The sequence below is a fragment of the Grampus griseus genome (genome assembly GCF_964374135.1).
Source record: "Grampus griseus genome assembly, chromosome: 19".
Taxonomy (NCBI): domain Eukaryota; kingdom Metazoa; phylum Chordata; class Mammalia; order Artiodactyla; family Delphinidae; genus Grampus; species Grampus griseus.
This window is the reverse complement of record NC_139013.1, coordinates 22,881,466-22,894,197: the sequence shown is the minus strand read 5'-3', so window position 1 is coordinate 22,894,197 and position 12,732 is coordinate 22,881,466. Positions and strand designations below refer to the sequence as shown.

At 37.8% G+C, this 12,732-nt stretch overlaps 1 protein-coding gene across 5 annotated transcripts in view; it reads right to left on the bottom strand.

Annotated features, from left to right (window-relative positions):
* Positions 1–12,732, bottom strand: part of PHKB (phosphorylase kinase regulatory subunit beta) — a 192,499-nt gene that overhangs the window by 86,939 nt on the left and 92,828 nt on the right. For all 5 annotated transcript variants that reach the window (XM_082676232.1, XM_082676233.1, XM_082676234.1 and 2 more), the window contains one exon: positions 8,098–8,192. In XM_082676232.1, the coding sequence (XP_082532358.1) occupies positions 8,098–8,192 (95 nt within the window). The remainder of the gene's footprint in view (positions 1–8,097; positions 8,193–12,732) is intronic.

The following is a 12,732-nucleotide window of genomic DNA, read 5'->3' as shown; positions in this document are numbered from 1 at the left end:
CTGTGGCACACAAGGAGCCACAGTCAGCAATAAAACAGTAAAACGGGGTTTTTCTCTTAACATACTGAACAAACTGGCTGGGATGAGTTAATGCTTTTAGTGTTGGCAATAGGTTCCTCAAAGTAAAGCCCTTCACATTCTGGCATTTGGCAAGAGTAATGAGGGTCTTGTTTGTTCCCCACTGGATCCTCAAGAGACAAAACTCCCAATCACGTCTTCCTCACTCCCTGTTGGGGCTGCAGGACAGGGAGAGAGGACCACTTAATACACTGAGAATAATCAGACCATCATCTATCACCTAATACACAAGTGAACAAATGAGGATCACCAGGTATGTGAAAAATAACCAACGGGAAGAAAGAGAAACACCACATTAGTAAAACATAAAAATTACCTTGGGTATTACGCTTAGTGAAATAAGCCAGACATAGAAAGGCAAATATTGCATGATTCCACTTATATGAGATACCTGAATAGACAAATTCATAAAGACAGAAAGTAGAATAGAGGTTACCAGGAGCTGGAGGGAGGGGAGTAGAGGGAGTCACTGTTTAATGGGTACAGAGTTTTTGTTGGGGATGATGAAAATGTTTTGGGTATAGATAGCAGTGATGGTTTTGCAACATTGCAAATTTATTTAATGCCACTGAATTGTGCACTTATGAATGGTTAAAATGATAAATATCATGTAATGCATATATTACCACAATAATAAAAAAGAAAAAGATCACTCAGGAAATTTAACAAATGGTGCTCTGACAACTGGATATCTGCATACAAAGAATGGAGCTGAATGCCTACCACGTACCATGTACAAAAATTAACTCAAAATGGATCAGAGGCCTAAATGTAAGAGTTACACCTATAAAATTATTAGAAGAAAACACAGGCAGAAATCTTTGTGACCCTGGATTAGACAATGGTTTCTTAGATATGACACCAAAAGCACAGCAAAAAAAAAAAAAGATAAATCAGACTTCATCAAAATGCAAATTGTCTGTGCTTCAAATGACACCATCAAGAAATTGGAATAATAGTTCACCAAATGGGAGGAAATATTTCAAAATAATAGAAGGAACTCATATGTAGAACACATAAAGAACTATTACAACACAATAATAAAAAAGACAAAGAACCCAATTTTAAAATGACCACAATATCTTAAAAGACATTTGCCTGAAGAGATACATATACATATGCCCCAAAAATACATGACTAGATGCTCAATGACTTTAGTAACTAGAGTAACTAGGGCAATGCAAGTCAAAACCACAATGATATATCACTTCTTATACACTAAAAGGCTATAATCAAAAAGACAGATAATAACAAGTGTTGACAAGAATGTAGAGAAATTGGAACCCTCATACATTGCTGGTAGGAGTGCAAAATGGTGCAATCGCTTTGAAAAACAGCCTGCAGTCCTTCAAAATATTAAACATAAAATTAGCATATGACTCAGCAATTCCATTATATCCAAGAAAAATGAAAACATGTCACACAAAAACGTGTACACAAAACTTTATGGCAGCATTAGACACAATAGCCAAAAAGTGGAAACAACCCAAATGTCCATCACCAGATGGATGGATAAATAAAGTGGTATACACACACAATGAAATGTTATTTCGCCATAAAAGGACTGAAATACTGATACACACTACAACATTGATGAACTTTGAAAACATTATGTGGAGTGAAAAAATCTAGTCACAAAATACCACACATTATATGATATACCCAGAATTGGAAAATCCATATAGACAGAAAGTAGGTTAGTAGTTGCCTAGGGCTGGGTAGGGAGAGAGAGATAGGTTGAAGAAACTAGAGAGTGCCTGGGGTCATGAAAATATTCTAAAATTTATTGTGATGAATACACTAAAAGCCATTGAATTGTACACTTTAAATTAGTGAATTGTATTGGATGTAAATTATATTTCAATAAAGCTTTTATTAAAAAATAAATGTTCAATAAATTATAGCAAATATTATTTTTAAAAATTACAGAAAAAAAGACTATTCAAGGAACAGAAGAGATCTTAACTCTTAATTATTATTCATAGAAAGACTTATGAAGAAATATTATCCATTAAAAAAAGGGGCAAGAGGGCTTCCCTGGTGGCGCAGTGGTTCAGAGTCCGCCTGCCGATGCAGGGGACACGGGTTCGTACCCCGCTCCGGAAGATCCCACATGCCGCGGAGCAGCTGGGCCCGTGAGCCATGGCCGCTGGGCCTGCGCGTCCGGAGCCTGTGCTCCGAAACGGGAGAGGCCACAACAGTGAGAGGCCCACATACCGCAAAAAACAAACAAACAAACAAACAAACAAACAAAAAGGGGGCAAGAAAGAACAAGATAGCCTGGACTCAGTTTTCCCTCCTGCTCTAAATACAATTATTTACCCTGGAAATAATTCAGTGGATAATGAGTCAAGGGCTCTGAGAACTGGAAAGAAGGCTGGCTAAGAACCAACCCCAGGACTTGAAGAATGGCAATGTGGTGAGAGTCCTAAGATCCCATACACACTGGGCTGAGCACTGTAGAGGCCTGCAGCCTGAAACAACCATCAGGCGTAGACAAAAAAATAAACACAAAAGCAATAAAAGTCTGTTCTCTCTGGCCAAAGGACTGGGAAACAAGAACCACAACAGCGACCAAGTGGGGAGATCCAACCCTAGTTCCTCTACTTGAGGTACTAGTTGGCCAATCTGCCTTCAGCAGCACCTTCAAAGCCCTAGTGGGCCCACCCAACCTCTGTTTTACAACCAGGGCACTTGATGGGCCAACACGACTGTAGCATCAGCAAAGAAGCCCCAGTGAACTGTCTTGACCCCTGCTCCACAAATCAGGCTTTAGTGGGCAGTCCAATTCATCTAGGATAGCAGCAGTGAAGCTCCAAGGGCCATCCCAACCCCCACTCCACAACCAGTGCACCAGCATGGAATTCTGAGCAGCCTACAGCAGCAGCTTCTCAGCAGTGCCAAGACTACCCAACCCCTGGGTAACCAGCAAGCGGGCCGATACACCTGCATCAGCTGAGTTTGTTATCTCCTGGCCGTCCACCCAGTGGCATAAAGAGACTTAGGCCAAGAGAAATGGCATATTACCTGTAGAAGAACACAAATTTGAATTGGCAAGGGATTTCTTGTCTGAAACTATGGAGGCCAGAAGTACACAATCATTCTTAGTGCTGAAAGAAAACAACTGTCAATCAGGAATCCTGCATCTAATGAAAGTAGCCTTCAGGAATGAAAAGGAAGTAGACATTATTAGACAAAGGAAAACTAAGAAATTTGTTGCTAGAAGACCTACTCATAAATAATGTCGAAAGAAAGCTATGCGAACAGAAAGAAAATGACAACAGAAGAAGGCAGGGACATTCAAAAAGGAAAGAATGATGAAATGGTAGAAGTTGGGATAAATACAATAGACTTTTTTTTTTTTTTTACTATACTGCTTGGCATTTTATATTTGAATATTTTGCAATAATTTTAAATGGTCTATTAAAAAAGTAGTAATGCAAACCAGTATATGACAAACCAACAGCATGCACAAAAGATACAAGTGTATATTATATGAATAAAAGTTCAGAAAGTCAGTCTTTATGATCACCTCCTCCCTTTCCCAGAACTAGCCAGCTTTGTATGATAAAACATGTACTCATAAATAGCTTATTTTATACAATATGATTATTCTTAACCCACCATTCTGTGAGCTACCCTTTACTTTATGTTTACTGAGCATTTATTATAATCCACTTCTTGTGCCATTTCATGTCAATTTACCACAGTCTTTTTAATCCCTGCATAGATTTATAAAAATTTATTAGATCTGTCTCCCACTTCTTGATATTAATATTGTTTTTAATATTTAAAGGAGTTTTAAGCACGATTGACTTTTACCTCATGACTTTCTTTAAGGGTTACATTTACATTATTCAAAAATTTAGAAGACAGATCTGGTTTAAAAAAAAAAAGAAAGGCTTTTCTGGAAATGGGGAAATTACATAGTTAATAGTACCAAATGTAACAATGTAATTGCATTGTAATCTCCTCTATATTATTTCACTTTTTACAAAATGCATCTATGTAACTTTTATATGTAGTTAAAGGAAGAGGAACTGTATAGGCTTTTAAAGGATCCTGTCTGAAAAAGAGGCCAGGGTTTCAGGATGAAGGTTGTACTAAGAGTGGAGGCCTGGGAGTGGGTGAGGGTGAGTTGTGATATTAGATCAGCAAATTGGCTGAGATCATAGTACAGGGATGGTTGGGAGAAATTTGGAGAAATTGTAAGATATAAGTGAAAAACACGAAATGAGGTGACTGTATGAGGATATGGAATTTAGACTCTACCCTGTAGACAGTATAGAGTGTCATGGAAGGTTTTCAGGAAACAACATAAATGAATCCATACTTTATAAGATCGTGTGTTCTCAAGCACAGAGAATAAACAGGAGGAGAGACTGAAGACAGAGAGAGATTACTAAAACCATGCCATTGAGTAGTAATGAAGTCTGAGTGGTACATGGCAGTGGGGATAAATATGAAGAGACAAATGTAGATGCTACTTTGAAGGCAGAGCCAATATGATAACCACCTGAATGTAAGAGCTACTGGCATGAGAAAAGAGTATTGAAGATGGTCCTTATCCAAGGTAGAGACTAGGGAGAAAAGAGCTACTTTGAAGCAAGAAGATAAATTTGGCATTAGAAATGTTGGGTTTCATTTTTTAAATTTTTAAACCACTTTATTGAGATATAATTTACATATAAAAAGCTGTACATATATAAAGTATACAACTCAATGAGACAGAGTTACGTATACATCCAGAAATGTTGGGTTTTAAAGACGAGATTTGTGGAGAGATGATCACCAGGTAGTTGGAAATTCAAGTTTAAATATTAGGAAAGAGGTCAGAATTAGAGAAATAGATTTAGGGATATTTGCATAAGTCCACGATTTTCCATGACATACCTTCTTCCCACACATACCATCAAGCACACTCAAACATTCAAGTTAAACCCTGAGAACCTCCTATATAACAGGTGTTACAGTACTATGACAGATACTGAAGCTACAAAAGTGAATAAAACATGGTATCTGGTCTCTAGGAACATACATTCTAAGGTCTGCAAAAGTTTTCTTGTTTTCTTTTGGTCAAAATCTCACAATACTATAAAGTATACCTGCTACTGCTAACAATGCATTTCTTTCTACTCCTCTAAACTTTATTTATAAAAGGGAATTTTATTCTCCAAGTAACATCAAGAGAAAACAGCAACTCCTGACTAGTGAGAGAGTAGTGAGGAGGGTCATCCCAGCTGATACCCTTTTCCAACCTCAGCCTTAACCCCGGATACAACCCCTTTTCCAAAAATAAATTTGCTAAGGGTAAAGTTAAGAAAATCAACAGCTGCCAATTCAGTCCTCAGTGTTTTGCATTTGCAATGTGCCAATAGCCCCATGCACACTTGAGGGAGTGGACCTCTCTACAGTTCTGGCACACTCACAGCTCTCTGGATTCTGGAAGACTTCCTTCTGCCATAACCCTTCTGTGAAGGAATAAGCTGGCCCAGCAGGCCTGGGTTGTTTAAATCTTGAAAATTTCCAAGAAAGGCATGCTTTCAGGATGGGCTTTCTGGCTTCTTGGAATGTTCTGTCAGATAAGAGTGTTTTTGCATGCCTGAGGCGCTGGGCCATACTGTTCCGGTCTGTCTATATGGTTTATGCGAACAATGTGATTTATGGTGAACATCTGCTTTTTCTCTGGGGGGGGGTTAGAGCTTCAATAACTGCGGTCAATCATGCAGGTGCTACCCGCTTACACAACTGACCCCCAATAAAAATCCTTGATGTTCAAGCCTGAGCAAGCTTCCCTAGCTGGCAGCACTTTGCATATGTAGTCACACATCATTCCTGGGTAACTGTGTCTCACACGACTCCACTGGGTGAGAATATTTGGAAGCTTGTGCCTGGTTTCCTCAGGACTTGACCCGTGTGCCTTCACTAATTTTATCCTCTCTCCTTTTTTTGTAATAAACTGTAAGTGTTGAGTATAACAGCTTCTGAGTCCTGTGAGTGCTGGGGACCTCAGATACAACTTCCTTCGAAGTCAGGGATTTCTCTTGTTTCCAGGAAATGTCTGAACTTTACTATTCTACTTACTTTTTCTGACACTTGACAGGGTCAATCCACACAGATCAGTTAATTTCAAGATCTGACCTGGTCAATCATGATTGAGAGGGCACTGCCACCAGCATTTCAGGCAGAGGGCCCTGTCTGACTTCCGTATTTCACCAAGCCAAGCCATCTAGCCCCAACAATGGATACGGGCATGCCAGGTCTTGGCTACTGCTTAAATGGTTGAGAAAGTGGAAAAGGCACCTCACCATTTTATATACCACCACAACCAAGCTGCCAGTAGGGTGGGGCGATAACACCTCCCGGCAATTTTCTGCTGCCAATCTTTCCTATCATTTCCTTCCCAGAAACTATATACAATGTATGGATGTAATCCCAACATGGCTGCAGGAGAAAAGCCCCTGTCCTGACCTTAGAGCAAGGCTCTTAGATAGGATACGACTCTACCTGGGAGGAACATCACATAATTTAGTAGCAACATTAGAAAATGATTTCAATATAAAAAATATACCTAGAGTAAATTCTCTATAAAATTCACTCTCACTCACTTGTACTCTGCCTTCTTGAGTGGGAGAGAAAGAGTTGCAAGAATATTGTATGTCAAAAATTACATATAACCCACAGCCCTCCTTATATGGGTCAAGCATGAAGTGTTTAAATGGTTGATTTTGTTAGCTGTGTGCTTTGATGTTCTCTGGTTCCTGCCCCCACACCTCAAACCTGCGACCAATAGGTCACTTTATATTCTAAGAAAAGGCTTTGAGATTTCATCACCCTAGAAGTGCATCACACATGCTATGTAAGTGATACACACTAGTCTTAAAATGGCTCGGAGTCACAGCACTAGGTAACATGAGGTTAAATATATTCCACTTTACTGACTGGTAAATATATTCCAGAGATGAGTGGTAAATAAAGATAAAGGCCAAATCCCTGCCTTATATGGGAACTAATAGGCCAGCGTAAAATTTTTATCACATATTAACATAGGCATCTTTCTCCCAAAAGCTTCTCATCTATGAACCACTCAGAGTAACGAGATGTTTTGTTTGAGGACCAGCAAAAGAAGCAGAGAAACAGTGTGAGAGAACCTATTGATACTAATGATACTAATGAGGCTGGTTGGCTCTCCCTTTCTCTCGTTAAAACAAGCATTTATGTGTGTGTTTGTGTGTGTGTGTGTATGTGTTATACATATATTTTTAAAGTAAAAGGAGCATTTCAATTTCGTAAGCATATTTTCTGTAAGTGCTGATGCTATTCTTATTAAATAAATTTAATAAGCGTGTGCTTGGAATCCCAGGCACACACTCAGGTTCATTCCCTGTCTCCTCAGGCAATTTCAACAATCCACACTACAGTTTCATTTTAACAGTACTCATTACTGGTATCATTTAATACATGAGGGTTTGCTCAAGTCAACATCAATCTTGCTGATCCTGCAAACACTTATTTTGTTGACACAACACAGTCTGAATCCATAGGTACTAAATGTAAAAAAAAAAAATTTAACTATTTATTCACCTGACATGTTACCAAGTACTAAGAACAACTCTGTCTGTCACTCAGTCCTGTCACAGAGACAGCACTGGATAGACATCAAGCGAAGGGCCTTTCATGGACCCCCACTCCCTTCAGTAACAGAGCCATCTCATCTGTCCCCATGCCACCCATACATACTGCATCTTCTCAAAGACATTTGACACCTTAAACACAACCACTGTGAAGGTGAAAATGTTTACCTGTGAGACATCTCGTGGGACACATCTGACTCATACTTCCTCATTAACAAATAGCCCTTTACCACAGGTAAATCTTAACTAACCAGAAGACAGAAAAGCTTTGCCCTCAGAAGGAACAATAAAAACCCATTCAGAATAAAATTTCTTCTTCAATTAAGTGTTAAATGTCTGGATGAGTCTAAGTTATGAAATAAAATATCTTTATATATCTCTTTACCTGATTGGAAAACCTCATGCTCACATTACGTTGATTCTGTAGTGGAACATAACGCTGAACAGGATCAATGTCTTTAGGACTAATTAATTCATCAGCTGAAAAAAAAAAAAGGAAATGACATGATCAAAAATGTATCTATAAAACACTGTAAACCAACTGGACCTAATAGATGTTTATAGAACACTCCATCCAACAAGAGCAGAATATACATCCTTCTCAATGCACATGTAATATCTTTCATATGCTAGGCCATAAAATAAGCATCAGTGAATTTAAAAGGATTTAAATCATACAAAGTATATACTTCAACCATAACAGAATGAAATACCAGAATTTAGAAATAGAATTCAAATAGAATTCTATTCAAATAGAATCAATTGAAATTGATTTCAACCACAATAGAAATCAATTAACAGGAAGAAGTTTTAGAAATTCACAAACATAATAAAATTAAACAACACACTCCTAAATAACCAATGGGTCAGAAAAGAAATGAAAAGGGAAATTAGAAAATACTTTCTAATGTACTTTCTGATGAGATGATTGAAAAAGAAGACACAACATACCAAAACTTAGGGGATTTAGGTAAAGCAATGCTCAGAGGGAAATTGACAACTGTAATTGCTACATTAAAACAGAAAATTCTTGGGACTTCCCTGGTGGCGCAGTGGTTAAGAATCTGCCTGCCAATGCAGGGGACATGGGTTTGATCCCCAGTCTGGGAAGATCCTACATGACACTGAGCAACTAAGCCCATGTGCCACAACTACTGAGCCCGCGTGCCATAACTACTGAAGCCTGCGTGCCTAGAGCCCACACTCCGCAACAAGAGAAGCCACTGCAATGAGAAGCCCACGCACTGCAACGAAGACCCAACGAAGCCATAAATAAATGAATGAATTAATTAAAAAATAAAACAAAATTCTCCAGTCTATAATCTATATTCCACATTAAGAAAGCAGATGAAAAAGAGCTAACTAAATCAAAAGCAATCAAGAGGAAGGAAATTAAGAGTGGAAATTAATGAAATAGAGTATAGAAAAACAATACAGAATATAAATGAAACCAAGTAGATTCTTGAAAAACTCAAAAGTTGACAAACCTTTAGCTAGCCTGACCAAAAAATAAAGAAAGAAGACTCAAATTACTAAATCAGGAATGAAACTAGGAACATTACTAGCAACCTTAAGGATTACAAGAGAATACTCTGAAAAAATGTATGCCAACAATTTAGATAACCTAGATGATATGGGAAAATTCCTAGAAATACATACATTACCAAAACTGACTCAAAGAGGAACAGAAAATATGAACAGATGTGTAACAAGTAGTGACTGAAACTTTCCACACAAAAAATGTTCAGGACCATGGGACTTCATTGATGAATTCTACCAAACAGTTAAAGAAGAATTAAAACCAATCTTTCACAAAAATTTTCCAAAAAATAATAGAGGGACACTTCTCAACTCATTCTAACAGGCCAGTATTACCTTAATACCAAAATCAAAGACACCGCAAGGGAAGAAAATCACAAATCAAAATCTTTTCTGAATATAGACACAAAACTACTCAACAAAAATACTAGCAAACTAAATCCAGTAACATATAAAAATGATTACATACCATGACCAAAAGGGACTTACCCCACAAATGTAAGAATGGCTTAACCTCCCCAAATCAGTTACTGTAATACACCATATCAATTGAACAAAGGACATAAAAATTATGTGACCAGCTCAGTAGACACAGAAAACACTTGACAAAATTCAGCATCCTTTCATGATAAAAGGCAGTCAACAAATTAGGGATAGACAGGAACTTCCTCATCCTGAAAAAGGGAATCTATGAAAAACCCATGGCTAATGTCACACTCAATGATGGAATGCTATGCTCCAAAGATCAGGAGTCAAGACAATGATGTCTACTCTTGCCACTTCTATTCAACATTGTGCTGGAGGTTCCAGTCAGAGAAATTTGGCAAGAAAAAGTAATAAAAGGCATCCAGATTGAAAGGAAGAAGCTACAGTAATTAAGACAACGTGGTGCTGGCATAAAGACAGAGATCAGTGGAACAGACTGATCCACTGATCAGTGCAGAAATAAACTGTTACATTATGGTCAACTGATTTTTGACAAGGGTGCCAAAACAATTCAACAGGGAAAAGAATAGTTTTTCCCCCACACAAAATACTGAGATAAGTGAATATACAAAGGCAAAAGAATGAAGCTGGACCTCTTCTTCACACCACCTACAAAAATAAATGCAAAACAGATTTAAAAAGTTAAATGTAATAGTTAAAAATATAAAACTGTTAGAAGAAAATATAAGAGTAAATCTTTGTGACTTCGTATTAGACAAAATTACATCAAAACATAAGTAACAAAAGAAAAAATGAGATAAATTGGACTTTGCCAAAGCGATAAGATTTTGTGTCTTAAAGGACACCATCAAGAAAGCAAAATGACAGCCCACAGAATGGGAAAAAATATTTGCAAATCACATATCTTGTAGGGGACCTCTATCTTGAATATATAAAGAACTCTTGCAACTTAACAATAAAATGACAAATAACCCAATTTAAAAATGGCCACAGGGCTTCCCTGGTGGCGCAGTGGTTGAGAGTTCGCCTGCCGATACAGGGGACACAGGTTCGTGCCCTGGTCCAGGAAGATCCCACATGCCACGGAGCAGTTAGGCCCGTGAGCCATGGACGCTGAGCCTGCGCGTCTGGAGCCTGTGCTCTGCAACGGGAGAGGCCACAACAGTGAGAGGCCCGCGTACTGACAAAAAAAAAAAAAAATGGCCACAGTATCTGAATAGACATTTCTCCAAAGAAGATATACCAATAAGCACATGAAAAGATGCTCAACAACATTAGTCATTTGGGGAATGCTTATCAAAACCACAATGAGATAACACCTCATACCCATTAGGATGGCTAATGTCAAAACACAGACAAGAATAAGGGTTGGAGAGAAAGTAGAGAAATTAGAACCCTCATACACTCCTGGCTGGAAGGTAAAATGGCACAGCTACTTTGGAAAATAGTCTAGAAGCGCTCCAAATGTTAAACACAGAGTTACCATATGACTCAGCAATTCTACCCCTAGGTATATACCCAAGGGAAATGAAAACATATGTCAAACGATAACTTGTTCATGAAAGTTTAGAGCAGCATTATTCATAATAGCCAAAAAGTGGAAACAACCCAAATGTCCATCACCTGATGAATGGATAAATCAAAAGTGGTATAACCATACAATGGAACGTTATTTTGCCATAAAAAGGAATGAAGTGCAGGAATTCCCCGGCTTCCCAGTGGTTAGGACTCCACGCTTCCACTGCAGGGGGCACAGGTTCGATCCTGATAGGGGAACTATGACTTCGAATGCTGCGCGGTGCAGACAAAAAAAAAAAAAAAAAAGGGAACAAAGTGCTAATACATGGGTGAAACTTGAAGACAGGCTAAGTGAGTCATAAAGGCCATACATTATATGATTTGAGGTATATAAAATGTCCAGAATAGGTAAATCTATAAAATAGAAAGTAGATTAATGATTGTCTAGCGCTAAGGGGAAGGATGAAGTGATTAGGGGTACATGGGGAGTGACTGCTAAAGAGTATAGGGCTTTTTTTTGGGGGGGGGATTGATGACAATATTCTAAAATTGATTGTGGTTATAGTTGCACAACTCTGTGAATATGCTAAAAAATATTGAACTGTAAACTTTAAGTAGGTGAAATGTACGTAATTTTACCTCAATAAAGTTGTTCTACAATAAAAATAATGTATTTGCAGTTTCAAGGAAGAAAACTAGCTCAGTGAGGGAAAACAGTGTTTCCTAACACTAAATTCTGAAAGAGATATCTGAGATGGAGCATTTTTTATGGGGCACTGACCAGAATGAGGGTAATGTCTTCAACTGCTGTTGTACTATAAGCATGGAAGCCCTTTTCACGTGGTAGTTCCTTGTTTATGATTTATTTACCTATTTTATAGCAAACACTGATTTTCTAAAAGTCTAAATTTTCTAAAGAAAAAAAATTACTGTAATAATTAACTATTTTCTAAGAACACAATGGGCAGTTCAGGCCTTGGGAAAGGAAACAGCATATTGAGTCTTTTTGCTCTAACATAAAAGTCACATAGTTTTGTTGTATAATTATTAACTAAGGCATACATAGAGCAAAATATTAAATTTCACCAATTACAAACTAGACTGAATTAGTGAAAGCCATATATTACAGAATATTTTTAAAGATTTACTGTTCTATTATGCTCATGTAATTCCAATTAACTGCCCACAAAATGTTGTTAAGCAGATATCCTACTGAGGCTCCTTTAATAAATAAATAAGACTTTGTTAGTAAAGGTGTTGTGTGGAATCTTAATAACATCCATAGAAGTTTGATGGTTCTTGGGGCAGGGGGGACAGTTATACAATAGTCAAGAGCAACTAAATGATTCAATCTTCTGAGACCTTATTCATTTTAACCAGTGAGTTGTTAACCAGATGACACACAGCTAGGTCAGAGTGCTAATTAATATGCAGTATCTCTTTTTCTAGCAGGAGATAAGTATGTGGTTTCGTAGTCTGCAATACACCTACTCATGTCCTCTACTGCCTTTTTAGA